At 55.0% G+C, this 27,972-nt stretch overlaps 4 protein-coding genes across 9 annotated transcripts in view; 2 read left to right on the top strand and 2 right to left on the bottom strand.

Annotated features, from left to right (window-relative positions):
• The window catches only part of MOV10 (Mov10 RNA helicase), a 43,032-nt gene extending 39,269 nt beyond the window's left edge, over window positions 1–3,763 (top strand). Inside the window, exons 13-16 of the mRNA XM_019659157.1 lie at window positions 2,365–2,490; window positions 2,572–2,660; window positions 2,948–3,069; window positions 3,156–3,763. Of these exons, the coding sequence (XP_019514702.1) occupies window positions 2,365–2,490; window positions 2,572–2,660; window positions 2,948–3,069; window positions 3,156–3,247 (429 nt within the window). The 3' untranslated portion in view covers window positions 3,248–3,763. The remainder of the gene's footprint in view (window positions 1–2,364; window positions 2,491–2,571; window positions 2,661–2,947; window positions 3,070–3,155) is intronic.
• Window positions 3,764–3,851: 88 nt separating this feature from the next.
• On the bottom strand, window positions 3,852–9,560 carry RHOC (ras homolog family member C). Its single transcript, XM_019659201.1, has 5 exons — window positions 9,468–9,560; window positions 6,321–6,484; window positions 5,701–5,821; window positions 5,237–5,367; window positions 3,852–4,428 (listed from the first exon to the last, which is right to left on the bottom strand). The coding sequence occupies exons 2-5, from the start codon at window positions 6,474–6,476 to the stop codon at window positions 4,255–4,257; spliced, it is 582 nt and encodes a 193-aa protein (XP_019514746.1). The 5' UTR covers window positions 6,477–6,484; window positions 9,468–9,560; the 3' UTR covers window positions 3,852–4,254.
• A 2,181-nt stretch (window positions 9,561–11,741) lies between these two features.
• On the bottom strand, window positions 11,742–17,114 carry PPM1J (protein phosphatase, Mg2+/Mn2+ dependent 1J). Of its 2 annotated transcripts, none has more exons than XM_019659204.1 (10): window positions 16,587–17,114; window positions 15,161–15,275; window positions 14,422–14,709; window positions 14,044–14,156; window positions 13,688–13,772; window positions 13,038–13,156; window positions 12,772–12,835; window positions 12,504–12,611; window positions 12,304–12,399; window positions 11,742–12,120 (listed from the first exon to the last, which is right to left on the bottom strand). In XM_019659204.1, the coding sequence occupies exons 1-10, from the start codon at window positions 17,099–17,101 to the stop codon at window positions 12,022–12,024; spliced, it is 1,602 nt and encodes a 533-aa protein (XP_019514749.1). In that variant the 5' UTR covers window positions 17,102–17,114; the 3' UTR covers window positions 11,742–12,021. The 2 variants fall into 2 exon arrangements, with proteins under 2 accessions (XP_019514749.1, XP_019514747.1); XM_019659202.1 differs by having other exon boundaries at window positions 11,798–12,120; window positions 12,248–12,399.
• Window positions 17,115–17,382: 268 nt separating this feature from the next.
• TAFA3 (TAFA chemokine like family member 3) lies at window positions 17,383–27,715 on the top strand. 5 transcript variants are annotated; one of them, XM_019659209.1, is made up of 6 exons: window positions 17,412–17,471; window positions 21,498–21,553; window positions 22,881–22,990; window positions 23,611–23,760; window positions 24,655–24,779; window positions 25,888–27,715. In XM_019659209.1, the coding sequence occupies exons 3-6, from the start codon at window positions 22,882–22,884 to the stop codon at window positions 25,897–25,899; spliced, it is 396 nt and encodes a 131-aa protein (XP_019514754.1). In that variant the 5' UTR covers window positions 17,412–17,471; window positions 21,498–21,553; window position 22,881; the 3' UTR covers window positions 25,900–27,715. The 5 variants fall into 5 exon arrangements, with proteins under 5 accessions (XP_019514753.1, XP_019514750.1, XP_019514754.1 ...); XM_019659207.1 differs by lacking the exon at window positions 17,412–17,471 and adding an exon at window positions 18,339–20,223; XM_019659208.1 differs by lacking the exon at window positions 21,498–21,553 and having other exon boundaries at window positions 17,383–17,471.
• The last annotated feature ends 257 nt before the right edge of the window (window positions 27,716–27,972 follow it).

Consider the following 27,972-nt stretch of genomic DNA (forward strand, 5'->3'; position numbering starts at 1 on the left):
GGAGCTGATTGTTCTGGGGGAGGGGTGGGTTGCCTAAGCACAGATGGCACTGGCCAGCCTCCCCAGCCTAAAACTTTGTACAGAGGGCGAACCCTAGGCCAGGCCCCTCCCACCCCAACTGCGCCTTGACTGCCATTCTCCCCAGGGCTGAGTATCTGCACGGGAAACATGGGGTGGACGTGGAAGTCCAGGGTCCTCATGAAGCCCGGGATGGGCAGCTCCTTATCCACCTGGATCTGAACAACAAGGAGGTGCTGACCCTGAGGCTTCGGAATGGAGGAACCCAGCCCGTCACCCTCATCCACCTCTTGCCGTTCTGCCGGACCCCCCAATTTGCCTTCTTTGATGGAGACCAGGAGCTGCCCTGTCTACTGGGCCCCGGTGAGTGGGTTTCCAAAGGAAAGAGCTTCTGGTAGACAAGGGCTTGCTGGAGGAAGGGCTGGTGCTTCGGGAACCGGGCTGCAGCTGTCCTGTGTGCCCCTGCCTTGGAATGGGCCTCTCTGGGGGAGTGTCCAGGGCGGGGATACTGGTGAGGGACCACTCTCCCCGCCAACCCCCACTCACTCAGTTCTCCTCCCACAGGTGAGTGCTATGAGCTCAGTGTCCACTGTCAGACCAGCTTTGTAGGCTACTTCCCAGCCACAGTTCTCTGGGAGCTGCTGGGACCCGGGGAGTCCAGCAAGGATGGAGCTGACACTTTCTACATTGCTCGCTTCTTGGCTGCTGTTGCCCACAGTCCCCTGGCAGCACAACTGAAGCCCACGGTGCCCTACAAGCGGACCCAGATCACTGCAAACCGTGTAGTGACCAACCGGATAGAGGAAGGAGAGAGACCTGACCGGTAACTCCGCCCTCCCACCCAGTCCAGGCTGGGGATGCCCCTACACAACAGTGTGCGCCGGTAGGAGGAACACAGAGCTAAGAGCCAGAGCCCCCTTTTTTTTTTTTTTTAAAGATTTTTTTTTTTTATTGGGGAATTGGGGGCATGGGAACAGTGCTGGGGAATTGGGGAAACGGGAACAGACAAGTTGCTGTCGCTTTGTTCTTCAATCTAGTTGTGGAGGATGTTGCTTCACTGGCCCAAGTTGGCACCATCATTGCTCCCNTTTTTTTAAAGATTTTTATTGGGGGAGGGGAACAGTCAAGTTGTTGTCCTTCAGTCTTACTTGTGGAGGGCGCAGCTAGCTCAGCTCTAAGTCCAGTCACCATCCAGCTGCCCATCTGCAGGTCATGGCCGCTCAGCTCAGGGTGCCATGTTCAATCTTAGTTGCAGGTGGGCGTAGCCACCATCCCATACGGGAGTCGAACCAGAAACCTTGTTAGGAGCATGTGCTCTCACCAGCTGAGCCATCCTGCCATCTGTTGGCAGCTCAGCAGCAGCTCAGCTTCGGCGCAGCTTACTGGCCCATGTGGAAATCAAACCGGCGACCCTGTTGCTCAGAGCTCACACTTTTTTTTTTTTAAGATTTTATTGAGGAATTGGGGGATGGGAACAGCGCTGGGGAATCAGGGAAAGGGGAACAGACAAGTTGCTGTTGTTTTGTTCTTCAGTCCAGTTGTGGAAGATGTTGCTTGATTGGTCCAAGGTGGCACCATCATTGTGCTCTTCCCGGGCGAGGCAGATCAGTTGCCAGCCTCTTGGCGGCCGCTCACACTGGCTGCTGGCTACACACGGTAGCCCATGGCAACCCACTGCAGCAGGAGACTGCAGCCTACGCTGTCACCGGCAACCCACGGCAGCCCAGCCCCAGGTCGAGCTGCCGTTCACCATCTTAGCTGCAGAGGGCAGTGTCACTGGCCCTCATGTGTGGGATCTGAACCTGGGCCCTCTGGCATCCCAAGCCAGCTCTTAACCAATGTGCCACTCGGCCGGCCCTATTTTATTTATTTATTTATTTATTTATTTATTTATTTATTTATTTTTAGCTGAGCCATCCTGCCACCTGTTGGCAGCTCAGCGGCAGCTCAGCTCAGGCCAGGTGTCGAACCGCTGTTGCTCAGAGCTCAAACTCGAGCTAGCTCTTAACCAATTGAGCCACTCGGCCGGCCTAGGGTGTATATTTTTAACAAGTACTTCGTGATTGTCTTCAGGAAAGTGGAAAAACACCACTCTGAGTTACTGAGTTTTCTTTGCTTAGAACACACTCCAGCCCCTGCCCCTTTAACTGGATTCACCCCTTGAGGTTTCAGCTTCCAGAGCACCCTCCTATCCTCTTTCCTGCCTCTGGCGAAACACTCACTCACTGTGACAATTGCCCAGTGACTTCACCACACCTGCCTTGGAGCTCAAGCTCCCTGCGGCAGGGCTTGTCCCTCTGGTTCCGCTCTGAGCCCTGGTCTCAGGCCCTGCCCCCCTCCCGCCAGGTGGGCTCCGTGGAAGAGTTCCAAGGCCAGGAACGCAGTGTCATCCTCATCTCCACTGTGCGGAGTAGCCAGAGCTTTGTGCAGCTGGATCTGGACTTCAACCTCGGTTTCCTGAAGAACCCCAAGGTGTGAGGGCTGGTGGGGAGCAGTAACCCCTCCTTCCTAAGGGCCCTTCCCTCCCATGATGCCACCACTTCTTCCTTGCAGAGGTTCAATGTGGCTGTGACCCGGGCCAAGGCTTTGCTCATCGTGGTGGGCAACCCACTCCTCCTGGGCCATGACCCCGACTGGAAGGCGTGAGCATTGGCACCCTGTAATCCAATCCCTCTTGGAGGCCACAGTCCCCAGCCCAGGGTGGGTGGGTCTTGATCAAGTGCTTCCTTGTGCCTCAGTTCATCCTCAGACCTGTCCATCTTCACGGTACCCCCATTTCAGTCACCTGACGCCTACAGGTTATGCAACTTGCCCAAAGGAGGGGCCAGTTGCGGGGGGCGCTGAGGCCTGGTCCCCAGCCTCCGTTGGTGCTCCACAGCCAGGCCTGCACAGTTCTATGTGTGTGAATGTCTCTGTCCCCCGCCCCCAGATTCCTGGAGTTCTGTAAAGAAAACGGGGGGTATACCGGGTGCCCCTTCCCTGCCAAGCTGGACCCGCAGCAGGGACAGAACTTACTCCAGGATATGAGCAAGCTCAGCTCCTCTACCTCAGGTATGGCCAGGCCAAGGTGGGCCCAGTGGAGGACAGTGCTGGGGGAGGAGGTAAGGAAGACAGAGCTCCCCCTCCTTTCTTTCTAGGACCCCAAAGTAAGGACTACCTCCCCCGGGAGCGGGAGGGTGAAGGCAGCCTGCCCCTACAAGTGGAGCCTGAGTGGAGAAACGAGCTCTGAAAGGACCGCAGCTGCCAAACCTTAACCGCCCGCCCGCCATGAACCGGAACCCGGCGGAGCGGCCCCTCCAAGGCACAGGAAGGCTGGGGGAAGGAGTTTACAACCCAAGCCATTCCACCTCTGCCCCTGCAGAGGAGAATGATGTAACAAGCTGCTAACTGGGAAAAGAGGCGGAAAAAAACCTCAAAACAAAATCTTGTCCTATGCCAAAGCCTCCATGTCTTCTCAGCCTGGTCCCAGCTTCCAGGCGCTCCCAAGCTGACCCCACAGGGGAGGTGGACCCTTGCCCAGGGCCATAGCCCCACAGCTACAGAGGAACCCAGCCCCCACATGCAGAGGCGGAAGCCTTGTGGGAGGTGGCAGACAAGCCACCCACAGGCTTCTAAGTTTAGCCCCTGTTCCAGACCATTCCCCTCACCCGCCTCTGAGGCCCAGAGCCAGGCATGACATCATCCTTTGCTCTAAGACTCCACCCTGCCTGCCCAGAGTCCTGCCTTTACAAAGGGGGGGCCAGGCTGGCAAGCAACTTGGCAGTGAGGAGAGATGGGACCCCAAGCTCACAGCCAAGACGGACCAGGAAAGACAGGAAGCTGCCACATGCATGTTGAAGCCTGTGGCCTTTATTCATGCCCCCCAAGTATTGCCAGAGACAAGGCCCCTGCCCAAAGCAGAAATACCAGGGGCGTAGGACTCTGGGTTACACCAAGTGTCCTACCCAAGACATGCTCCTGTGTGTCAGAAGTGCATAAAGTGCTGGTGTGTGACATCCTCTGGGGAAGGCCAAAGGGGTCAAGAGCCCTGTCCCTGGACCCAGACGGCAGCGGGAGAATGGCTCTGGGCGGGCCGGGGATAGTCCTAAGTGCCCAGAGTGCTAGGGAAACTCAATGCAGTCCTGGGCTGGAGGGAACTGAAAAAGGGAGTCTTCAACTTGGAGTCCTAAGAGGATGGGCCAGAGGCTCTGCACCCCAGTGAAGGAAAGAGATGGAGAAGGAAGGGAACCATTGGTCTTAAAGAATGGGGCAGGCCCTCCGGTGCTTATTCTTGCGGACCTGGAGGCCAGCCCGAGTGGCCATCTCAAATACCTCCCGCACCCCCTCCTTGGTCTTGGCTGAGCACTCGAGGTACCCAAAGGCATTGATCCGGTTCGCCATGTCCCGGCCTTCCTCAGATCGGACGGGCTCCTGGGAAGATGGAAGATGAGAGGTCAAAGGAAGCTGGTGGCAAGGTGCTTCTCTCACAGCCACACCCATAAGTATAGTAACGAAGAAATATCTCCAGCCCTGACCTCACAAAGCACCCATGCCCCAGCCACCCTGGGCAGCACTGGGGCCAGGGACCCAAGGCTCAGGTTTACATTCAAAATTCTCGCCATCAATAATACCCCATGGTATACTCTTTCCTGAATGAGTAGCTCCTCTTAACTGACATTCCTGCCTCCATTCTCCCATTCCATGCTCTACGGCTACCAGAAAAACTTTTGTGACATGCAGATCTGATTGCATTTGTCCCGTTTAAAACCTTGCCACAATTATCTTCACAGCATAGTCCGTATTCCTTATCCTGGCAGCTTCCTCTTAACACTCCATTCCTCCAGCTAGAGAACCACTTACCAGGGCCCCAGATAAGCCAGCTCCCTCATTCTGGACCTTTCTTCCAGCCACTTATAATGCCCACCTCCCACATCCCCATCAGCTTACGCCTCCAGTATGACCTGCAAATGACAGTATGATAAGCAAAACATCTCTGAGGACGGATTTTCTTGTTCATTCTAATCGTCCCAAACTCAGACGAACAAGTTCAAATGCGAAGTGACCATGGACAAGTCACTTCATTCTCCCAACAGCTATATCAGATATTAGACACTAAGGGCCCTATGGTTCTCCCCCAGCAGGATGTGGATGTGAGGGAGATAGGAGGTGGACACCATCACCTCTAAGGGCACTGCCCTGGAAAGAAGGCCCGCTTTCCCTGCCCGGCAGCTCCACCCACCTGCTTCATCTTGGCCAGCTCTCGCCTGGTATGCTCGTCGTGCCTCAGGTCTTTCTTATTTCCCACGAGGATGATGGGCACGTTGGGGCAGAAATGCTTCACCTCTGGGGTCCACTTCTCAGGAATGTTTTCTGAACAGATAATGTCCCAACAAGTGTTGAGACGGTGCTTCCCCTTAAGCTACAAAACTCCCCAGGGGTCCCTGGTCTCCCCCCTTAAATTCTTAGAAGCTATTCAGCATTGCAGTTTCTTTCACAGCTCAGCCCCTCCCCCTCCCCCTCCCAATACACCCTCCCAAGGGCCAGAGTTCCCACGGTGAAGGAGGCTGACTGCCCCCTGCAGCCCTCTCCATGGCCTGAGCCTCTGCACACAGCTAAAATGAGCCAAGGCCAGAGCTATCTTGGATTGGTTGATGCCAAAGGGTTCTCAGTCCTCTCCCTCCAGCATCCTCACCCCCACCTCACCCAGGCTGTCGGGGCTGTCGATGGAGAAGCACATGAGGATGACATCAGTGTCCGGGTAGGAGAGAGGCCGCAGGCGATCATAGTCTTCCTGCCCTGCCGTGTCCCACAGGGCCAGCTCTACCTGACACATAGGGCCAGTGAGTAGCCTGAAGGCCCCAGTCACATATGCTCCCCACCCTGCCACCGAGAGGTTCTCTGAAGACACTGGTCCTTGAGGATCACTGAATATCTACTGAGCACTTGCTATGTGCCAGGAATAGTGTTAATCACTGTCACCCAACATAAGTGAGTTTTTTTAAATCCTGAGATACCAGTGCATGATCTTGGTGCAGTTTGAGTGACCGCTGTGAGCACCACTGTTTTATTTCATCCTCAAAAACCTTTTGAAAGAGGCCTTCCCATTATCGCCATTCTGTAGTTGGGAGAGCTTAAGCTCAGAGGTGAAGGGAGACTGAGCCCAGATTACAGAGCCACTGAGCAGAGAACCAGGTGTATCTAGATTTCTAAGACTACACTGTCATCTAATGTCCCCTGGTTCCAGCAGGGACAGTGGAGCAAGGACATCCTGGGTCCATAGTGTCAGGGGTTCCAGTTGAGATGGGAAGGGGCTCTGCCTTCACCTGCTTGCCGTCCACCTCAATGTCTGCAATGTAGTTCTCAAAGACGGTGGGGACGTAGACCTCGAGGAACTGGTCCTTGCTGAAGACGATGAGGAGGCAGGTCTTCCCACAGGCCCCATCCCCCACAATCACCAGCTTCTTTCGGATTGCAGCCATGGCTAGGGCTGGCAGGGAAGAGGCAATGGAGATTTTGAGAAAAGTCAATAAATCCAAAAACACTTCTCTGGGGACCCCAAGACCTCCCAGGAAACAGACATCCAGTAGAGGGAGGGAAAGGGGTTTGCTCAGACATGTTCTTGCGAAGAACCAATTATTCAGGCAGCTGAGCCTGAAATTCCTTATCTCAGGGTCAGGGACAGGTCTCCAATGGGTTAGAATACAGAGATGGGGGGGTGGAAGAACCACTCACTTGGGAGCCAGACAACATGGGGGACCCTGGACACGTCCAGAAGAGTCTGCTTTTATCTGCTATACACATCAGGGTTTCAAGTCAGACTTCATTTGTTACCAGGCTTTTGATATAATACTTTTAAAATTTAATAGCCGCTAAGGTCCATCTAGATCACACTGTCCCTCACTCAGCACAAGTCATGCCTGCCTGGTCACAAATGAGTCCCTCTCCAAGACCACAGGCCAGCAGAACCAGCTGCCAGGTGGTAGGTGGGTAAGGGAAACTGCTGGGCATTTTGACAAAAATCATCTCCCTCGGCCCCCAGATGCCTGGAAGGGAGAGGGAGAGCTTCCTATTCTGAAAAACTAGAAAAGACGCTGAGACACATTCAGTAGAGTCGTGGCAGAGACGGCACTCAAAGCAGGGTTGTGTGACTCAAGTCCGTTGCCTTTTCTACATATCATCCCATAGGTGGGAAGAGCAGAGCCAGGGAAATCAAGACAGAAGTGGCAGCAGCCAGGCGGCTTCCCTGGCCTAACCCATCCCGGTTCCCAAAAGGCCCAAGTCATACAATGGAGGCTCAGTCCCCAAAGTGCCCACAGCCTACATTTGGGCAGCCTGCCTTCCTCCCCCCCTTCCTCTTGGGCCTGGCAGCAACGATGGGTCACTCACCCCCAAGCAGGGGACAATGGCCACACTGTAGGGAGCCACACATCCACCACAGCAGAGCAACTGAGAATAATCCACCAGGGAGTCACCTCTACCCACTCCTGGAACAGCCCCTTCCCTCTGTCCAGCTCACCCAAGGCCCTGTGCACCCCTCCCAGTGACTCAGGGCAAGGAGTCAGCTTCCCAGTGTCCATGTCCTCCATACTAATAAGCATCTACACAGTTCATCACACCTTCCCAGAGTCTCTGCAGAGCTGAGCCTCACTTCCTCCCCTGGGGAGAGGAGCTGACCTCTAGCCGGCTGGAGTTCCCAGGCTGCACGCCTGGAGGGAGACAGGGCGGGCTCGGGGGCTGACATGAAGTCGAGGCTGTTGGGAGGAGCCCCCCCCCCCAAAAAAAGGCAAATGAGGGTCAGTTCCAGCACCAACCAGGAAGGGAGTAGTTAAGGCAGAAGCAGATGGTAACCTGATCTTTGCCCCAAAGCTGGCTAGTTCTCTCCGTCCCACATCCTGTCAAACTAGGTTGAACTCCTTTACTCCCCACATATCATCACCACCTCACACCCCTGTCTTGGTCTGCCTTTTAGGGAGCGAATATTATAGCCCATCTAGTTCTCTTCAACAGTGGGGTCCTGAGTGGCCTCCCTCCTTCACACACACACACACACACACTGGGATGAGGGGAAGTGGATATGAGTCAGAGGGAATTTATAGTTGAGAGTACACGGTCACACTCTCCCCACCCTAAAAGATGGGCAAGAAAACATCACCATGCTAGCAGATCCCCTCCAAAAATGGAAACCATCCTTCCAAAAAGGGGTTCCCTGGAAGTTCTACCCAGGTGACCGACTCCTCCCACTAGTTCCCTTGGTCCAGCTGTGTGAAAACAGGCTGATAGCCCCAATCTGGGATGGGCAGTGTTGATGGGGGTCAATAGCCAGTTGCTTACACATGAATATGCCACTGTCCTCCCCCAGCAAGGCAGTTTAGGTGGCACCAGAGGGTCAAGAGTGTGCATTAAGTGACCTGGAGCCCCCAGCTCAATTAGAAGACTTTCCCTTCAAGCTCTGGTTGGACCAGAAGAGCAGCTGGCCCAGCCAGCACACAGGCCCAAGGGCAAGGTGGCCAGGACAACAGCTCCCTGAGAGAAGCAGCCCCAGAGGAACTGCCCCACTGACCCCAGGAGGGGCAACCAAACCCCACACAATGCCTGGAATGGAGCCTGGAACTCCTGGGGTCTTCCCTGAGACAAAAATGCCATCCACCACCCAGTCCTCAGTCATTCTCTAGATTTCCAGATGACCCAGGGGCCAGCTGTTCCTGCTGACCAGGTGTAGAGAAAGAATCAAATACCCCCTTCTCAACTTTAACACGGGAAGTGAGGGCAGGATTCAGCCTCGGGTCTCCCAGACCAAACCTCCTGGATAATCTTTAGCAGGTTACGGAGGTGAGGGAGAGGGCTGGAAGGCAGGAGATCCTCACTCACACACACACACACACACACACACACACACACACACACACACGCTGGATCCTGCCTAGTCTCCCCTACCTCCAAGGCGGGCTCCAGGAACCGTCTAGGGCGGTGTCCAGACCCCGCCGAGCAGTGGCAGCCAGCACTGGTCACACCCCGCCCCTTTGCCAGCCATCCTTACGGCCCGGCCTAGGGGAAATCCCACCTCCACCGGCCTTGGCCTGGAACCACACTCCATCCCAGGTCCGCCTCTGGCCGCCCGGCCTGGGAGCTGCCGGGTCTGGGCCGGGTCTCCCTCGCGGAGACCCAAGTTGACCCCTCGCCCAGCGGGGCAGGTTCCAGAGAGGAAAGGACTCTGGCTTGGACACCAGGAGGCGAGAGACCCGGAGGGGAAGTTCCTGGGGCCCAGCTGCAGCCCAGGGAGGAGCCGAACCGGCCGGACCCCCGCACAGCCCAAATGCCCGTCCCTAGAGGAGGGAAGGCGGCCGGCGCTCTGGCCAAAGCCCCTTAGCCAGTCGGCGCCCCGAGTTCCGGCCAAGCGGAGAGGGACAGAGTACGCTCCCGGGGATGAGCTCCCGGGACTCCCCGCCAGCCCCAGCCCCGGCCCTGGGTACCTTCCGCTCGGCCGCCTTCAGCTGCGCTGCGGGTGCAGGAGGCTGAGACTGACCAGGGGGGCCCCGCCCCGCCCTCCTCTAGCGCTGGGGCGGGGAGGGGCGGGCCCGGCAGGGAAGGGGCGGGCCTGGGCTCTGCCCGCCCATAGCCCGGGCCCGGGGCCACCAATGGTCACCCCCACCGCTGCCTGGGAATTTTGGGGCGCTGGCCCCCGGGGTCGGAGAAGCCTGGATTGGGGAGGAGTAGGCGGAGGGGTGAGGCAGGATCCCTGAGGGCTCCCCTTTTCCCCGCCTCCCAGCCCCTAGGGGCGGACCTGCGTTGGGAAAGTTGAGAGGAGCTCGGGGTGGGGTCAAGAAAGGGCCGCTGCTGCCCTCCCGTGGCCACCGAGCCACCTGTCCCTACTTTACCTGGGACCTCCCGGGAGGCGGCCCTGGTTGTAAAGGGCGGCCTCCAGGGCGCCCAAGTTGGGGGCTGCGAAGGAGGCCCACCTTCGGCCCTTAAAATCATTGCGGTGTCAGTACAGCCCAGCATCATCTCCCAGCCTTGAGAACTTTTCGGAATCGTTGCGACCCGGGCCACCGTCCCACTTCATAATTCCCTTCCTTCCCCCGGCCTGGAATTTCCATGAGTTCAATTCCTACTTACCCCTCAAAGGGCACTCCCGGAAATCCAGATTCCCAGCTGGGAATAAAGACACTGAACCCAGTCTGACTTGACACATTAGGTATTTACCTACACGTGTATTTCCTTCCTTGTAAGGTAGTGGCTGAGGAAGCAGATGTTTGAGGACAGCTACTCACATTTTATTAGCTTGCGCTCAGTACACTACACAGCTCCGCCCTTTTTCTACTCATCACAGATCTTTGGGGGGTAAGTATACCAATCCCCTTTTGCCTGTGAGAACCAGAGTCTCAGAGAAGTGGTTTGCCCCAATTTTTGCAATATGTATGTGACAGAACAAGAATTCAGATGTAGGGGCCTGTGTGGCACCCAAGCTGGTGCTCTCTCACTGCCCCCTATGCTCCTCCAACCTGTCCCTTCCTGCTGGCCAGCACAATGTGTGGTTTTCAACAAATATTTGTTTAATGAATGAATGTTGGAAGTCTATAGACTTTAAAGATCTAAAGTACAACTCACACATTTGAATAATGAAGAAACTCAGGTCCAGAGCACTTTGGACCCCAGGCCTCTTAACCTGCTCAATCAGCATCTATCGAGTGTGAATTGAGAGCTATGTGCTCAGTTCAGATCAATTTCTGCCTTCAAAGAACTTACAGTCCAAATTCAGAATACAAACTACTTGAAGATAGCTAACTGTTACTGAACCCTTATTATATGGGCCTGGCTCTACATATGTGAACTACATCAGTCCTTACAACAACCTTATGAGGTAGGTACTGTTACCTCCATTTTACTGAGAAGCAACTTGAGGCTCAGAGGGATTAACAGAGTTAGTGTTGGGTCTGGCACCAGAACGCAAATAGCAGGACTCTAGAACCCCTGCTCTTAACTGCTACTCCATACCAAACCCTAATACAGTCCGAATACAGGAGGCAGTCGTTATAGTGGGGGCAGGCCTGGGCTGTGGAGTACCCAGCCTTAGAGGGCAGCAGGAAGACGCAGTGGCCAGATCATGAAGAACCTTCTATGCCACACTCGAGCTGAGTGTTGGTTTTGGTCTAGGTGCAATAAGGAGTCACTGAAATGTTCTCTCAGGGGAATAAGTAAGATTCACTGCGGAAAGGTCACTCTGTTATGTCCCCAGTATATTGGGGGAAATAGGGGAGTGGCCTGGAGACCGAGTTAGGAGGCTAATGCAGTGAAGAGCTGAGGTACTAAGGTAGTGACAGTAGGGGTGGAGATAAGTGGAGAAATGTGAAATACATTTTTATATAATCAGACATACTTAGTGATTGATTAGCTTGACGAGGAACAGATGGAAGCCAAAGGTGACCAACTCCAAGGTTGCTACCTTGAGCAGCTGAGCTGGTGCCCAGAGATGATGAACCAGAGATACATGTTTACAGAGGAAACGATGAATTCACTTTGAGGTGTGTTCAGTTAAAGTGTCTGCTGGATGTCTAGGAGATAGATGTTCAGGAGATGACTGGGATATGTGGGCCTAAAGCTCAGGAGAGATCTGGGCTGGAAGTACCGACTTGGACGACACCAGTAGATAGATGAATGTGACTGTGCGGGGTGGGAGGTTCAGAGGATGGGAGAAAGAACCTGGGAACACTACAATTTTAGGACTGTTCTGGTGTACTTTCGTCCACCCCAACAAGCGTTTTGTAACCTTTCGGTTTCTAGTCCAAGTAAATAAAGACACACATTTTTTATCCATCTTGTTTATTTGTCAATGGCTAGAATTTTGGATCTAATGGCTACCCCTTCTTCAGTTAAACTGCCACTAAAGAAGGCCAGGAAAACAACGTCAGAATTTGGGCTGGGTGAGGCATAAGCATGGAGAGGCTGGGATGGCGGTGGGAGGGTCGGGGCTGAGCCTCTTAGGAGTAACTACCTGGCCCGCCCAGGGGGATGATGAAGACCGAGATGTCATCCCCGGAACCCAGCTTGTTGTTGGGGAGACGCCAGCCACGGTCCCGGGGGGTGCCCCGGGCCCCCAGAACCAGAGCTTGGGCCAGAGCTGTGTACCTGCCAGGAGCACAGGAGCGCATTCATGTACCAACGCGTACAAGGGAAGATACATACACAGGCCCTCTTGCTTCCCTTTGCTCCGTCCTTCCCCATTGTCATCCCCTCACTGTCATACACCCCCTACCTGCTGGGGTCATTAGGCTCATAGCCCGACAGCACCCTGTCCACAGTGGCGGCTACCTCAGAGTCACTGGTGACATCCCACAGCCCATCTGTTCCCAGGACTAGCACGTCATCCGGGCAGTGCTCATACTGCGTCAGGTCATACACTCGCACCTGGTGAGAAGAGTGGAGAGGGAGCTTGGGGATAAAGACACCTGCGGTCAAAGCCAGGCTAAGACCCCCAGAAGAGGGAAGGTATGGTTGAGGAGGTGGCTCACCTCAGGGAAGCAGGAGAGGAAGGGCTTGATGGGCAGGGTGGAACTGCAGACCTTGAGGTTGTGGTCTCCTAAGCCCCGGGTCACCCCAATGGTGGCCATCACTCGAGCCTAAAGGAAATGAGGCAGGGGTGCTGCTATAGCCCTGCCCCAGACTCTCTGAAATAGTGGACCCTCCCACCCCGGCCCTGCCCTCAGGTAGAACCTCCACCTCCCTAGACAACCTGTGATGGGTCCTCCTGCCCTCTCCCACCTCTATTGTGGAGTTTACCTTTTTGCCCTCCCCACAGACCAGAGGAAACCTGAGATCCTCCAGCTCGATCTTTTTGTAGGCCCTGGGGAGGGGGGAGCAGAGGAGGCATCACCCAGGCATCAAGGCCCCTCTCCCCTAGGAGCCACGCCCCTCACACAAACCCCTAAGAAGGGCCACATCCCCCAAACTCCCAGCCTGGTCCATCCTCCAGCTTCCGCCTTGCTGCTGGTGAGGGACTGGTTGCGTTGCCATGGGACTGGGCCCAGCTCTGAGGGAAGTGTTACCAGCCGGTCATGTTCTGGTCCCGATACAGCATCCTCTGACCCAGCTCCTTGGGCTGAACTCTTCGAGGAAACTCGAGGTGGGTGAATTCACCACCCAGCAGCTCTGGTTTCAGGAAGCCCTGGGATTGGGAATGGCCAGACAGAACAGAGGGCCAGGGGTCATTAGGCTTACAGCACACCCTGGTGTATAAATGATCTTAATTATAGCAGAGCTTTAAATGGAGTTCACAAGGTGTGGCACGCTGTCTAATATTAGCATACATTAACTCATTTACTACTCACAACAACCCTTAAGGCAGGAAATACTGACGCAAGTTAAGGGAATTGTCCAAAGTCACACAATTAGCCAAGCACTCAAACCAGGATACAATTCCAGGCAGTCTAGCTCCAGAGCCAGAGCTTAAAGCTCTAAAGCCCTATCGGGCCTTTGCTGTCGCCTCCCTGCCAATGATTCCACTTCCTTCCTCAGGTGGGGTCCTGGCAGGAGCACCTGAGCAGCCCACACTCCTTCCTGCTGCTGCCTCCATCAGCTCAGCCCTGTACTCCTTCCAGTAAGGAGCTGTCCATCTGTGTGGTGGGGGTGGGGGAGTCCCTGGACGTAGGGTACAGACAGGCACAAGACTCAACAAAGAACAGGGGTTCCTACTTACTAGCTGCTGAAGACGCTGGCGCTCAGTCTCCGGGGTGAATTCCCGAGACATTGGAATGATTTCACCATTCCGGACAATGATAGCTCTGCCCAGAGAAAGAAAAGATTTAGGATTGTCTCTCCTCAGACCCCTTGTGGAGAATTCCAAAAAGGCCAGGCCTTCCCCATAATGGCCCTTAGGATTCCGCACCCAGACCCCCTCCCCTCATGGCTATTTCAGGCCCTTCCTTATGTTTGTGATTCTTTCTGACCCCTTCTATTCTTTGATTGTTAACACCCGCCACCTCACTCTCTTTTGTTACCCCATCCCAGAGTGTGACCCCCTATAACCATTTTCACCCCCCACCCCCCGCATACCTGCTGTCACCTGCATTGGCCACGTAGACCTTGCCTAGCAGGTAGACCACAACCAGTGCACAGCAGCCCCCCTCCACGTGGTGGCCACGCCGCTCCCGGGCCATCTGCTCATCCTGCCACATGAGGAAAGGTCAAAGGGGATGGATGAAGAAGTTCCAGGCATATAGCCACCCCCCTCTATTTGCAGAAGTAAACTGGCCCAGCCAAGCCACACTGGAGGAGAGGAGGGAAGATATGGGTGTAACTCCCCGCCCTCCCTCCCCTCTGAGCCAAGCTCTGCTCAGGCTTTCAGGGCCCCCACCTCAGGCCACCTGAATTCCACACAGAATTGACCATAGTATCTGCTTAGCAGACCCTTGGCCCTGGACACCCACTCACCATGAGATGGAAGGCATTCTCAATGGCCCCCACTACCAGGCTCTCATGGGTCACTTCCTTCTGCGAAGACCAGCAGGATTGAGGACCAACCAAGTGAGAGGGATCTGAGGAACCTGGGGCCCCCGGGGTAGATGGGAGACAGAGGGGAGGTGGCGAGGGGTCCTGGAGTATCTCTACTAGGTCCTTTAGCTGCTCCCGAATGTGGAAATGTAGGAGCCGGGAGGCCATTTCAGCAGCTCCACCCCCTGCATGCCCATCGAACAGTCCCCAGTAGTAGAAGCACAGTCCCTGGTGGAAGAAAAGTCAGAGGTGAGTGACTGTGTGTGTGTCCACGCGCTGCAGAGAGAAGAGCAAGGCTCTGGGCGTCCATACATACGCCAGAGAGGAGGTCAGAGCTCGGTACTAAAAGCAAATTAGATTTAGTCACTCGTTCACCAAGTGCCTACTTTGTGTCAGAAAATAAAACATCAAAAAAGCCAAACCCAGAGTTAAAAGGTGCAAAAATAAGCATTGGTAATTAATTAAATCATCTACATTTTAAGTGAAAAACTAAACATGCATACTGACGTGGTAGAATGTAACTGATGATTGCCAGATAAAGGTTCTGTGACAGAGGGTAGAAAGCTAGTGAGTTAGAAGGCAGGTGTTCCACACCTCGGATTTAAAACCAGATGCCTAGAATCCCTGGGGAGAGGCATTACCCTGTTTCTGGAGGCTAGGAAGGGGATTGGGAGCTTACCTGGCTTCGGCTAGGCTCCCTAGGGACCCCTGAAACGCTCCTCCGACCTTCCACATACACCACTTCACAGCAAGCCTGGTCTTCATTGTGCCGGCTCTTGCCAGCGTTGATGACCCTGCCAAGCCAGAGTGACCACATCAGGTTGGCCACCAGACCAGATCCTGGAATAACCCCCACCTGAGACATACACACTCTGGCCTGCTGGCCAAGCTGAGAAAGGTCACAGCCACCTGGGATCCAGGCCAGAGGGAGGAGAAGGGAGGCCGGGCAAGGCACAGGGAGTACTGTCTGGGTGTCAGGCCCCACCACCTCATAGAAAAGACTGCAGCAGCAACTGCCTGTCTCAGGTCCTCCACCCCTGGCAAAAGGGGCACCCCTAATGATGCTGCCAGGGGGAGGGGCCGCTTGGGGGAGGGCAGAAGGTTTTACTTCCCTGCTTGCCAAGACTCTACATGCCATCCTGAAACCGAATCGAGTCTTCTAGTGCCTGGTGCGCAGCACTCCACCTTCATGATCACACCCACCCTTATGCTAAAACCATCTAGTGAAAGTTTCTGCTTCTTCGGCAATGAGGAAGTGCTCCACCCCAGATCCACAAAGAGGAATTGAAATAAGGTAGGGGTGGAAGCCCACCTGGACTGCGCAGGAGCCAGTAACCACCAACTCTTCCCCAATAGGAAGCTAAAGAGCTAATGGTGGGGCCACGGGTCCATCAGCCACCACCCTCAGCGCCCCCATCTCCCCCAGTGCTCCGCTTTCACAGCACAGGCATTAAAAATACACATCGCCTGGGAGCAAGCCGGCTGCTCCCGCCGGAGGTCCACTTCCTTGCCTGGCCAGCGCAAGTCCACCCGCCGAGGGGTGTCCAAAGCGGACCCTCCCGCTCTCCCCGGCGGCCCCCGCCCCCACCCCAAGGGAAGCCCGCGGCTGCCAGGTGTCGCGGGCTATTTCTGGGTGTGGAGGGGGAGGGGAACCATAAGAGGAACAGGGAAGTGGGGCGCTGGGTTTGGGAAGTCCGGGAGCGAGTCTTCCTAGCCGCCATCTCCTCTATTAAAAGAGATCCCGTCTCCTTGAAACCCTTCCTCCCTTAGCCATTAAACTGCCGGGCTGCGCCTGAGAACCGGCCAACTCATCCTTCGCGGGGCCCTCCGCCCTCCGGGCTCTTGGGGGGAACAAGGTCCTGAGGCGACGCGGGTGAGGGTAGTTAACAAGCTGGAAGGTCCTGAGGAATGCTAAACCGACTGGAGAAAGGGCTGGGAAGAGGTGCGGCCCGCAACCCAGAGGATAACAAGGGTTCTGGGGAACGGGAGCTGCCGGTACCCAGCGCAGCGAGAGGGACGCACCCTAGCGCCCCGAATGCTGAGGTGAGGAGGGGAGTGGGGAGTGGGGTTCCCATCCTGGTTAGGGTGCCCCCAGGGGCGCTCACTCGGCGTAGCCCGTGCTCCAGGGCAGGCGGCGGCCGGTGTCTGGGGGACTTTGCACAGCCCGGCCAGCGTGGTCGTCAGCGCGTCGCAGTCCCCCGGGGCTCAGCTGCAGAAAGGTCGGTCGGGAAAAGCTCGCCCGAGCCTCTGCTGTCTTCGGGGGCACCGCGCTCCCGCTCCCAGTCCTCGCGGAAGGGCTCCTGGGCACCTCTGGAGGGACGGTGGGCAGCGCCGAGGTCGCGTTGGTCAGGTCCGGAGACTTGGGGCCCGGGGGCGGGGCGCCCCCTGAGCTCACCAGGTGCGCCACGGCCGAGCGCACCCGGCTCAGCATGCTGCCTCCCTGCCCCGCCCTCGGCCGTGGCTCCGCCCCAGGGAAGGAGCCGCCCCCTAGGTCTCGCGGGGGGGCGGTGCTCGCTCCCTCCCGCTCTCCTGGGCCATTGGCTCCCGGTGGGCAGGGCGGATCCTCGGCGAAACTCCCTCTTGTTCTGGGCCACCCGGGAACCGCCCCACTGGCTTGCATCCTCTCGGCGCCAGGTTCCGGCTTCGCCCCGCCTCTGTTTCTTTGGGGAAGAAGGGTCCGCAGTTGTGGGGTGGGGAGAAGGGAAACCCTATTTCAGCCATGCCCTAGATTAGTTAGCACCTAGAACCTCCCCATTGTGACGCGAGGGTGGCGTCTCATCGCCCTCGGTTCGTTGTGGCCAGGCTGCCCGGAGGGTGATGGGGCTGATGACCTAAAAGCGAAACCAGGCGACTGCTGGGTGTGAAGCACCTGGTGTGACAACACCTCTGGCTGGGGCTGCTGGAGTGAGAGCGAGGGCGAACGAGCTCGTGCTGGATGTGGTGTGGAGGTGGTGACCACACAGGCTGGAGCCGAATATCCTGAATTGGGGGTAAGTTCCTGGGCTCCGTGAACACCACCTCGATCTGGGACAGCGGTTGCCACGCAGACTCCACTTTCTCTCCAAGGACCCAATTTCCCCAATATTTAGACCTCCTCTGACTGACCACAGCAGGACTAGTTAGTAAATATAACAATAACTACCACTCATTGAGGACTTACTACTTAGTAGGCACTCTACAAAGTACTTATTGTATATTAGGCCATTTATACCGCACACCAACCCTTCAAGGTGTGTGTGTGTGTGTGTGGGGGGGGTTAACCGACGACGCTCCTGTCGTTTTACATGATTTGCCCCAAGAGGTCACACTGCCAATGAGAGATTCGTACCCGTGTCAGTTTCCAGACGTCCAAACCTGATTCTGTCTTAAGAACCAAGATGATTTGTCGAGATGAGGGAGGAAGGGTTAAGAGGGAGGTGAATGGTAGAGAGAAGAGTGGGGGTTCCTCCTCTCCCACCCTCCCGCCTCCTTAAAGGCAGAGGCTGAGAGCAGTCTGGGGATGCCGAATAAATTATGTGGCTGCCGCCAGGGGGAGACAAAGGCCAGTCTAAGCTTCCTGCGTGAAAGGGGGAGAGTGGTATCCGGTCATTGATCACTAGGCCTCCAGAGACACCTACTACCCCACCCATGGTCCAAATGGGGACAAGGCCCTTATGGCCCTAACGCAAGTCGGGGGTAGCCCTCAGGGACTACTGGCACCCAGTTCATGGTTGGGACTCCACCTCTGGACTTTGTGGGCAGGGTGCTTCCTGTTTATAACTCTGTTCCTGGTCTAAAATGTGCCCCCAGAAGGGGTGGCTTTCCTGGTAGCTTCCAAATAAAAATCTCATAGTAATCTTTCAGGTTTTTAGACTTGCTATAATTGTGCCTGCACTCTGGGCAGAGAGAGTCAGAGAAAAAGAAGTCAAAAGGAAAAAAAAAAAATCAGTCCGAAGGCACACAGAGTGGTACAGGACGCTCAGATTAATGGCATAAACAGCAGCAGCAAGCCAACGACTGAAGAAAAAATATAACATCCTGGCTATTTTTATTATTTAGTGTTTCTGGGACAGTTTGCTTACCACTGCTCTGGGTCACCCTGCTCCCTAATTCCTGCTCTTCACAGCACCCAGCATGGTGTGGCTACAAGTGGGCCACAGAGCCAGGGCCTAGAGTCCCCCTAGCACCGGCACCACATGGTCAGCAGGGATGTCAACAGCTCTTTTGGGCTCCAGAACAGTCCTCCCATCATACCCAAACCCTCTACTCCCTGAATCTCTCACCTCCTGTTCTTGGCATCATCACCTCTCTTTCATCCTCAGACTGCACCCCAGAACCTGGCAAGAAGGCCATCACCTCTACTATTTCCTGAGGCAGTGGAGTGAGAAGGAAAAAAGGGGCATGAGGTGGGAAAAAGCCGACTTGTGAGCTATTCTCCTCTGCTGTGATCTGAGACTGCTCAGAGGCTGGCCCTACCAGGGGTGTGAGGCCTCAGCTGGGGAGGGGGATTGGACATCCTCAAGACAGAACTCTATCCCCGTGGGCCACATGCCATGGCTCAGGCCTCAGAGTTAGGCTTCTTCCCCTTGCACCTCCCCGCCCCATTACCCCAACCCCAAAGCCCTCTTAAGCCAAGAGGGTTGTCCCTCTTGTTCAGAGACAAATTCACAGACCACCTCCTCTCATTTGTCTAATCCTTTCACATCCCAAAACTTACCCTGTAAAGAATTATAGAATTGTAATTATATTGCAATTTTTATGATGAGCAAACTGGGTCTCAGGGTTTGGTTCCCAAGTTGGGGTTCACACCCCTCATCCATAGGGACCAGCATATTGTAGCCCTCCTGCCTGTCCTGCCGTAGTCCTTCTCACCCCTGAGGACACCACCCTAGGGTACAGATCATTTGCTATTCCCGCCTGGATTTTAACATTTTAACAGCAGAGGGCTAACATATCATTAAGAAGAACGTTGTGAAAGAGAATTTTGTTCAATATTCTTTATTTTTTCCTCCCAATACAATAGTCCTAGCTACATGTGGCTATTGAGCACTTGTAAGTGCGAATGAGAAACTCAATTTTTAAATTGTATTTAATTTTTATTTAAATGGAAATAACCACATATGGTTAGTGGTTGCCGTATTAGTGCAGTTCTAGAATCCTCAAGGCTCAAAACCCTTGAAGGTCAGGGCAATCACTCCTCGGACTCAGTCCCCGCCACCTCCCGGAAGCCCCAAGACCTGGAGAGTTTTGAGGGACCTTTCTGAGTGACCTGACCCAGCGTGCACGGGGGAGATGTTCACCCTTACGCAACCTCTCAGCGGTCGTACTACCTCGGCCGCCAGGGGCCGCTACGCCCGGCTGCGCCCGCCGCCCGCCCGGCCGAGCGCTGTGCGCGGCGCCCCGCGCTGTCCGGGAGGAGGCAGCGGCGTCCCTGCGGGGCTGGAAGACAGGGGCGGCGGCGGCAGCTGCAAGTTCCTCCGTCTGCCTCTGGGCGGGAGCCTCGGAGGGACCCCGGTTGAGCTCTGCCGAGCTGGCCGGGCGGGCCCGAAGCCCCCCGATGCCCATAGTGGGACCCGGCACGACTGGGATGCCAGCTTGGCCCGAGTCCCGACGCCCCCGGGACGCAGCAACTTGGTGAGGGGCACAAGGCTCCGGACTAGACAGCACGCCAACTGGCCGCTCCCGCCGGGAGCCTTGGTCCCAGCTCAGGGGCGAGGAGGACTTCAGGCCGGCGGGTTTACCGGTGGCACCGCCGTGGGGCAGGTAGGTCCCAGGGTGGGGCTCAGAATTTGGAGGACTGAGTGGGCGCGGGACTGGGGGCGGGGGCAGGGAAGGGGAAGCGGGAGAAGGTAGGGGAAGGTTAAAGGTTCTCGTGGTTCACATCCTCAGCTCCCATGCTGGTGTGCTGGCTACTAACGCCCTCAACCACAGCCTGGATTGGGGCTGGGGAAGAAACAGGCTGGGGAACTGAGGCGGGAGTATGGAAGCGGGAGAACAAATCCCAGAAACTTCTTTCTCCAGCTCTCTCTGACGGAGGGAATAGAATGCCAGAGAGCCCACCCCAAATGCCCCCACCCCGGGTCTTTTGGGTTTCGGGCTTCATAGGAGCGACGGGAGAGTTGGGCTGGAGGGGATGGCGGCTCATAGAGAAATGGGATGGGAACTGCCTGGGAGAAGACAAAGCTGCATTTGTAATGATCAAACTGAAGCTTCCTGATGGAGACAGGGAAAGGAGATACCAACTCAGAAAAGAGGTCCATCTAGAAGGGTGGGAAGCGCTGTGCCCATGGAGCATACCCAGCCCATACAAGCACCACTTCCTCTGCGCCCATGGTCCTCTCCGGGTTCTCACTCCAGTGGCTAAGACGCAGGGTTCCCCCTCCTTCCTAGGCCCCGCCATCCTACCTGCCTCAGTCCACCTCCCTTTGGAGACTGAGGGAGAAGTCTTAGGGAGAAATGGAGAAGCTGTTGGCGCCGGGGTTTCTGAGGCTCAGAGACCTGGAGGGCCCCCATTCTAACCCCCTGGAGTGGGAATGGGGGTGAGGGTGGCAGAGTTGAACTATCTCCACACAAGTCCAAGAAGCAGGTGCCAGTTGGGGTGGGGGTAGAAGGTGGAAGCAAAGATGATTCGGGACCTCAGGGGTCTTTCCTGGGTGCCCCTTTGAGCAGAATCCTGTCAGATTTGGCTTGGGAACTCTGACCTTCAGCTCCGCCCCCAGGCCGTAGAGGTGACAGCATTGGTTCTTAGACACCTCCTGCCATCATCCCTGCTTCCCTCCTGGGACAGAGGAAACTCCCTCAGCTGCTCTTCTCAGGTTCACCACCCTACATGTTCCCAAGGACCCCTGCAAAGTCCCAGGGCAGAGAAGAGACTGTCCCCTGCGCTGGCTCCTTGGGGAACAGTTTCAGAATTGGGCTCTGCTTCAGTGCCCAGCCCACCTTCCTTGTCTTCACTCAGGCCTCCCCTTCACCCACTGCAGGACTGTGGGCTCCCTGTGTCCCTTACAACCCCCCAAGAGTCTTTCCTACTTGTCTAGGTAGAGTGAGTCAGCCTGGTGGATGAATAGACAAATGCCGAAAGATCCCCAAAAAGGTGAGTGAGGAGACAGTGGAAGAGGGGTAGTAGAGAGGGTGAACAGAGATGCAGCACCCTCTCCAAGGGGGCAGCCAGGTCCTGGCATTTGGTTTGACCTCTGGTGTTCCTTGCCCCTGAGGGAGCCCAGCAATGCCCCATGGGCCCAGCAGTGCAGCAGAGGCGGGCAGTCCTATGCCCAGCAGCTCCCAGATACTCTGTGCCTCTGCTTTCCTGGGATTGCCTCCGTTTCTTGTCCATCTTCTGGGATAAACTGGGAAGGCCCAAAACCACGGAGGATGGAGAAGGAGAAGGAAAGGGGAAGAGAGCAGAAACAAGGTGGTGCTGCAGGAATAGGGCAGGCTTCTGGGCTTTGGGCTCTGCCACCCACGTGCTGCCCGGCCTTGGGCAAGTCATTTGACTTCTATTAGCCTCAGTTCCATTTCTTCCTTTTTAAATTTAAATTTGTTTAAATTGAATTGCTAGAACATTCTCATGGTTCAAAACTCAAAATGTAAAAAGAGCGATAGGGACCAAAAAAAGTCTCCCTCTACCTTTCCTTATCTCCTAGGCAACCAGTTCCCCTTCTTGGTGGCAACCAATGTTATTAGGGTTGTTTTTTATTTTATTTTATTTATTTACATTTTCCAGAACTAGCTTATCATATTTGAGCAACACATATAATCACTCCCTTTTACACATTTTTTTTTATACACCATCCTGCACTTTGCTTTTTTCCCCCTTAATGTTGGATAATGGTTAGAGACCATTGCACGCCTCGGTACATAAAGTGTTTCCTCATTCTTTTTTTATGGCTGCCTGGACGGGACTGCATTTGTACAGATGCTTCCCACTGTATTTAGCCAGTCCTTGTTTGATGGTTGTTGAGGTGGTCTCCAGGCTTTTTTGAGTATCAGTTTGCTCATCTGTAAAATAGGTATAAATAATCCTACTTTGTAGGACAAAAGTGAAGGAGTCAAGATCATGTTTGCTAAGTGCCTGGGTCAAGTGCTCCAATGTCACATTGTTCCTCCCATGTTACAGCCCTCCGTGGGACCATGTCTAGTTCATCCTTCTAGGCCCCTCCTAAATGTCATCTCCAAAAAGCTTTCTGTGTTTTTCCCAGCAGGACAGTCTCCCTTCCTGCTCCCTTTGCTGGTCGGAAAGCACTCACTACTTTCTACAATGAGTTTGTGCCAGGCTGAGAGCTGCCTAGGGACAAGTTGTACACCCTTCCCGCGTCTGTGCCTCCCAGCGCTCATGGCACAGAGGCTCTGGGACTGGGCGCTGAAGGTGGGAGGGCCCCTGCCTGGAGTCAAGCAAGCAAGGTGTGCCCTTCTCTCTGCAGGATGTGTGAGAGGGCCTCATGGAACTGGAGCACTGGCAGCTGGCTACTGGCACTTTGCCTGGCCTGGACCCTCCTGGCCTCGGCTTCCTTGCAGCCTCCATCTCTCACAGGTTTGGGGGAGGTGGCAGGGCCTGGGGAGGGGGTTTCCCAAGCTACTTGGAGAGCTGGACACCACCCCACTCCATTCCACAACAGACAGAACTCTGAGGAGGATTTTAGGGGCTCTGGCTCCTCCTCTGTTCTTCACCTAGTAAACTGCCCCACTCTGCTGTTCCAGCCCGAGGAAGGCGTGGGCAGACCCATTGCTCACCTTCCCTTTCAAGCTGGAAGGTGTCATGCAGGGAGAGATGCCCTTGTGTGGGGGCTTAAGTCTAGGCTCCTGGCCTAATTCTGTGGTTTTCCTTCTGGGGTGATTAAACCTGTATAAGCGGATGATCCTCCCCACGCATTATAAGCCCTGAGGCCCTTGCCCTCACCCTGAGGAAGACGGGGAGGGTGTTTGGTGTGGGACTCCACCTTCTCCCAAGAACAGGTGCCACAGGGTGATGAGAGTGGCCTTACTGGGGAAGAAGGAAGGGCAGGAGCACTGAAGCAGCAGGAAGATCTCATTCACATCTGTGTCTTCCTTCCCTAAACTGGGAGGTGGGGCTCTAGGATAGCCAGGGTGGGTGGGAGGGGAACAGGGTTACGGGCCTGAGCTGGACACCTGATCTTGTCCTGGCCCTGTCAGTCCCCGTGAAGCAGGGCACCTGCGAGGTGACAGCTTCTCATCGCTGCTGTAACCGGAACCACATCGAGGAGCAATTCCAGACTGTCAAATGCTCTTGCTTTTCTGGCCAGGTGGCCGGCACCACACGGGCCAAGCCCTCCTGCGTGGATGGTGAGTGAGAGGCCGGGACCTGGCAGGGAGGGCCTGATCAGAGAGATAAGATGGTCTGTCTCGGCCTCACCATCTGCTAGGGTTACAATTTCATACCCATCTCAGGGCTTTTATGTCGAGTCTCAAATGATGGGGCAACCCCTGGGGGAAGGAAGGCAAACGTGACCATCTCCATTATTTCATAGCCAAGGAAAGCTCCTGGGATGCGAACACCCTCCCTCCTGTCCACACCTACTGTCTCTCACACACAGACGTGTTTCCCTCACGGAGGCTCTCACCTCCCATCAGGCTTTCCGCCTCACAGTAACTCCTGGAGATACTGCCTTCTTCACGTACCTCTCCTTCTCAGGCCTCTTCCACATGCCCCCCTCTCATTCTCAGGCCAGCCTTTACCTTCCCCCCCATATGGACATGTGTGTCGCTCATCCATGCATTCCTTCACCTCCACCCCCTTTGCCCACGGCCCCACCCATGCTCATTTTCTCTCACCCACATGTGCCCGCTGGTGCTCACACCCCTGCCTGCTTGTGCACTCCTGGTGTGTGGACCCCTCCAAAAGGCTTGCACACTTGCTCACATACACCAACGGGGGATGTTGAGATTCTGCTAATGACATGGTGACTCAACTCCAGAGTTGCCTTAGAGACAACATCCCCTGCCTCACCCGCAAGCTGTCTTTGGTGAAATGTAAGGGTCAGTAGGACTGAGGTTGATATGGTTGTGTGCCTAGGCCTCAGCCTGAGTAGAGGAAAGACAGAGAAATGCAAGACTGAAAGCCAGGGGTGTGTCGAAATGTGCACTTCATCTGCACAGACCCCGCCTCCCTTGACTGTACATGGTACTCGGTCCTCACGGAGAGTTTAGCGCTGCCCTCACTGCCTCCTGCTCTCACAGCCTCCATCGTCCTGCAGAAGTGGTGGTGTCAGATGGAGCCCTGCCTGCCTGGGGAGGAGTGCAAAGTGCTCCCAGACCTGTCGGGATGGAGCTGCAGCCGTGGACACAAAGTCAAAACCACCAAGGTATCTCAGGGTGGACACTTCGTCCCCTACTATTGTTCCCCCTTCATCTGGGGTGGAAAAGGGGGAGCAGGAACCCTGGGGGATGTTGGTGTTTCAAGGTGAGATCTGCGAACTATGTGGGCACACCTCCAGACAGTCCCCCCAGGCCTGTCTTGACGCTGGGGGCTGGAGTTTGTGCCTCTGGATTTGAAATCTGGTGTGTCCTTCTGGCCACCTTACCTGGTGCTTCATATGCCTTGGTTTCCTCTTCTGCCTAGCGTGAGATTGCCTCTGGAAAATGTCAGGTCCATAAGAACAAAGTAGAGAATTGAGGAAATTATCTAGATAATTCTGAGGGGACCCCGCAATAGCCCCCCCCCCACGATCCTAGCTCCCTGCAGCTCACACCTGCCTTCCTCTATTGAATTGTCATGCTGTGAGAAGATGATTGTTTTCTTGGTTCTGCCTGCCACACAGAACAAGGGCTAATTAAAATGTTATCAAGCTCTTTAGCAAGGCCATGTGTGTCATGGTTAGCTGGTTGCATCGCTCTGTCATCTCCATTGGTACAGGTGATGACACTGTGATGGGACAAGCCAGAACGCCACTTTTCCTCGCCACCTCCACACACAGTAAGCAAGCAAGCAAGCAAACAAACAAGCAAAACACGGAGAAGGAGAGGGAGCCTTGGGGGTTCTGAAGAGAGCAACATTTTCAGAGAGCACAGGACAGGAGGAGCTCCAGCAATCAAAAGTGTGGCTGGATATAAAGGAGAGCTTTCCATGTGCAGGCAGGCAAGGGAGACTTATATTCTGAGTGTAGTTAAGACTAGAAGAGAGTGAGGACCCCCCCACACACACACACACACAGAGCTGGTGACATTTGTGACTATTGTATAGGTTTGGGTTTGTAGCCTGTAGATCACTGTGCTTGCCATTTGCGTAGATACTATGAAGCATACATGGTGAGGGGTACCTGATTTATGTTTGCACGGGGCCACCCAGCCACGCTTTCCCGGGCCAGACTGCTTTGGGGAGAAAGGGATGACAGCAATGTCCTCTACACGACCTGCATATCCCAGGGGGTGTTCATTCCCTTCTCCAACCTTACGCCATCACTTGCTCTCTAGGTGACACGATAGCTCTTGGGGTCACAGCAAGGACAGAACAGCTTGACTGAGCCACGGACTGAAGCACAGTATCTGGTTATCAGCCAGCAAGTATGGAGGACCTGGACACACGCCCCATGCCAAATGCAGCATCGGTCTTTCCAGGGGCACTTCAGTGAAGCTGTTCAGTGGATATGGACAGATTTCCGGCCACATACCTTGTGTTGTGCTGGGCTCTCCTATAGGTGAGACACAGAAGAAAGTCAAGATACAATTCCTGCCCTCAAGGAATGTCCTGTCAAGTTGGAGAGCTGATGAAGGACAATTTAGATACTCTAGATAAAGGTGTGTGGTATCAGACTGTGGCTTCGGGGCCATGGAGTGTGGGCATGTTGGGGGTTTGGGGATGAAGGCTCCCACAGCTCTGTAGCTGCCCCCACGCCACAGGGCACAAAGACAGGAGGTCACATTCACCACCTTCCTCCCTCCCTGACATCAGCCTGAATCCCCAGCAAGCTGCTAACCTGTCGAAGGAAAACATACTCTCCTGATGCCCGACCAGCTGTATCGTCTTTGGAAGGGACTGGCTTTACTCGGGGAAGGAACGCAGAGATGAAGCCAAACAACTTTTCCAGCAAAGCTTCCGCAGAGGCATGGCCTGGTTTGGGCTGTTCTTTGGGTATGAGATGGACAGGACCTTAAAATCCCTGCCATCCAAGCACCTCAGGTGTCTGTTTGTTTGAACAGATGAGGGATCTGAGCCCCAGAGAAGTGAGGTGACTTGCCCAAGGCCTCACAACCTGGACCTCCGAATCGCTAAGCCTTCTGACCTTTCAGCTTAGCCTGGATGTAGGATTCCAGCATGGGCCCTCTGTATGTTTTTTTTTCTCAAGAATAGGAACCTGCAAAAAATGGTTGGACAGCAGCAATGTTTGTCTCAGGAGATCCTAGAGCAGGAACTTTTTATAAGGTTCCCCCATCTGAAATAATCCAGAATACCTACACACCAGGATGTGGGGCCACTGGATCTCCACTCCGCCCTCAGCTCAAAAAATTCCAAACAGGCCCATGATAGCCCAGAGGTCACTCAGCCCAGTTACAACTGGGGCACTCTGAGCTGGCAGCCCCATTGCCCACTCGCCCCCTTTCTTCTGAGTCCTTAGGCTGTAACTCTCAGAGGCTCTGGCTCCAACAGAGGGCCTGGTTGGGATTCAGAGCTGCTCAGAGTCCTCTCCCTTCAAAGGCCCGGCTGGGCACGAGGAGAGCCCTGCACGGCCAGATGGAGTGTCTGTCCAGGGTTGAGGGTTGGCACAATCAGGCCGACACACAGATTTCAGGGACTCAGAAACACGGGCTACTTGGGTCTCTCATCAGTAAGAGAATCACAGCCTCAGTGAGTGCTGGGATCAGCTGGGATCACCAGGATTGCAGGGTGTGGCGGGAGCCTTGAAGGGAAGGGGGTCAGTACAGACCAGCCTGGAAAATGCTGAATTCTGACCCTTAGACGATGGGCTGGGGCTAAGTCTCAGCTCCTGCCCTGCTTTTCTTCCTCTCTCCCCTCCTCGAACCAGGTTTGTTTGCCCCACTTCAGGGTTTATCTTCTTTTCTGTTTTGTGTTTGCTGATGGGGTGAACAGTGATGCCAGCTTCTCACTAGACTGCAAGTAAGTATCCGAATTCTGACAACTTTGAATCCCTGCACATAAAGGGTCACGAGGTGGGGTGGACGAGGAGCAGATCAAAGGTGGGCATCACCCCCTTCAAGGCTGGGGGGTGGATTAAGGGGTTGGCAAACGTTTTGGAAAGGGCCAGATAGTAAATATTTTAGGCTTTGCAGGCCACACACAGTCTCTTTGGTGTCTTTTTCTTTGGTGGTATTTTTTTTTTTTAACTTTTAAAAATGTAAAACCTATTCTTAGCTTGAGGCAGCGGTTCTCAACCTTTCACAGGGGTCACCTAAGACCATCGGAAAACATATTTTCGATGGTCTTAGGAACCGAGACACTGCTCCTCTATCCGTCTCCAGGCCCACATACAGATACGCCCACATAGGAGTACCCGGTGACCTCTGTGAAAGGGTTGTTCGACCCCCAAAGGGGTCGCGACC

Source organism: Hipposideros armiger, unplaced genomic scaffold (genome assembly GCF_001890085.2).
Source record: "Hipposideros armiger isolate ML-2016 unplaced genomic scaffold, ASM189008v1 scaffold_297, whole genome shotgun sequence".
NCBI classification, from domain to species: Eukaryota; Metazoa; Chordata; class Mammalia; order Chiroptera; family Hipposideridae; genus Hipposideros; species Hipposideros armiger.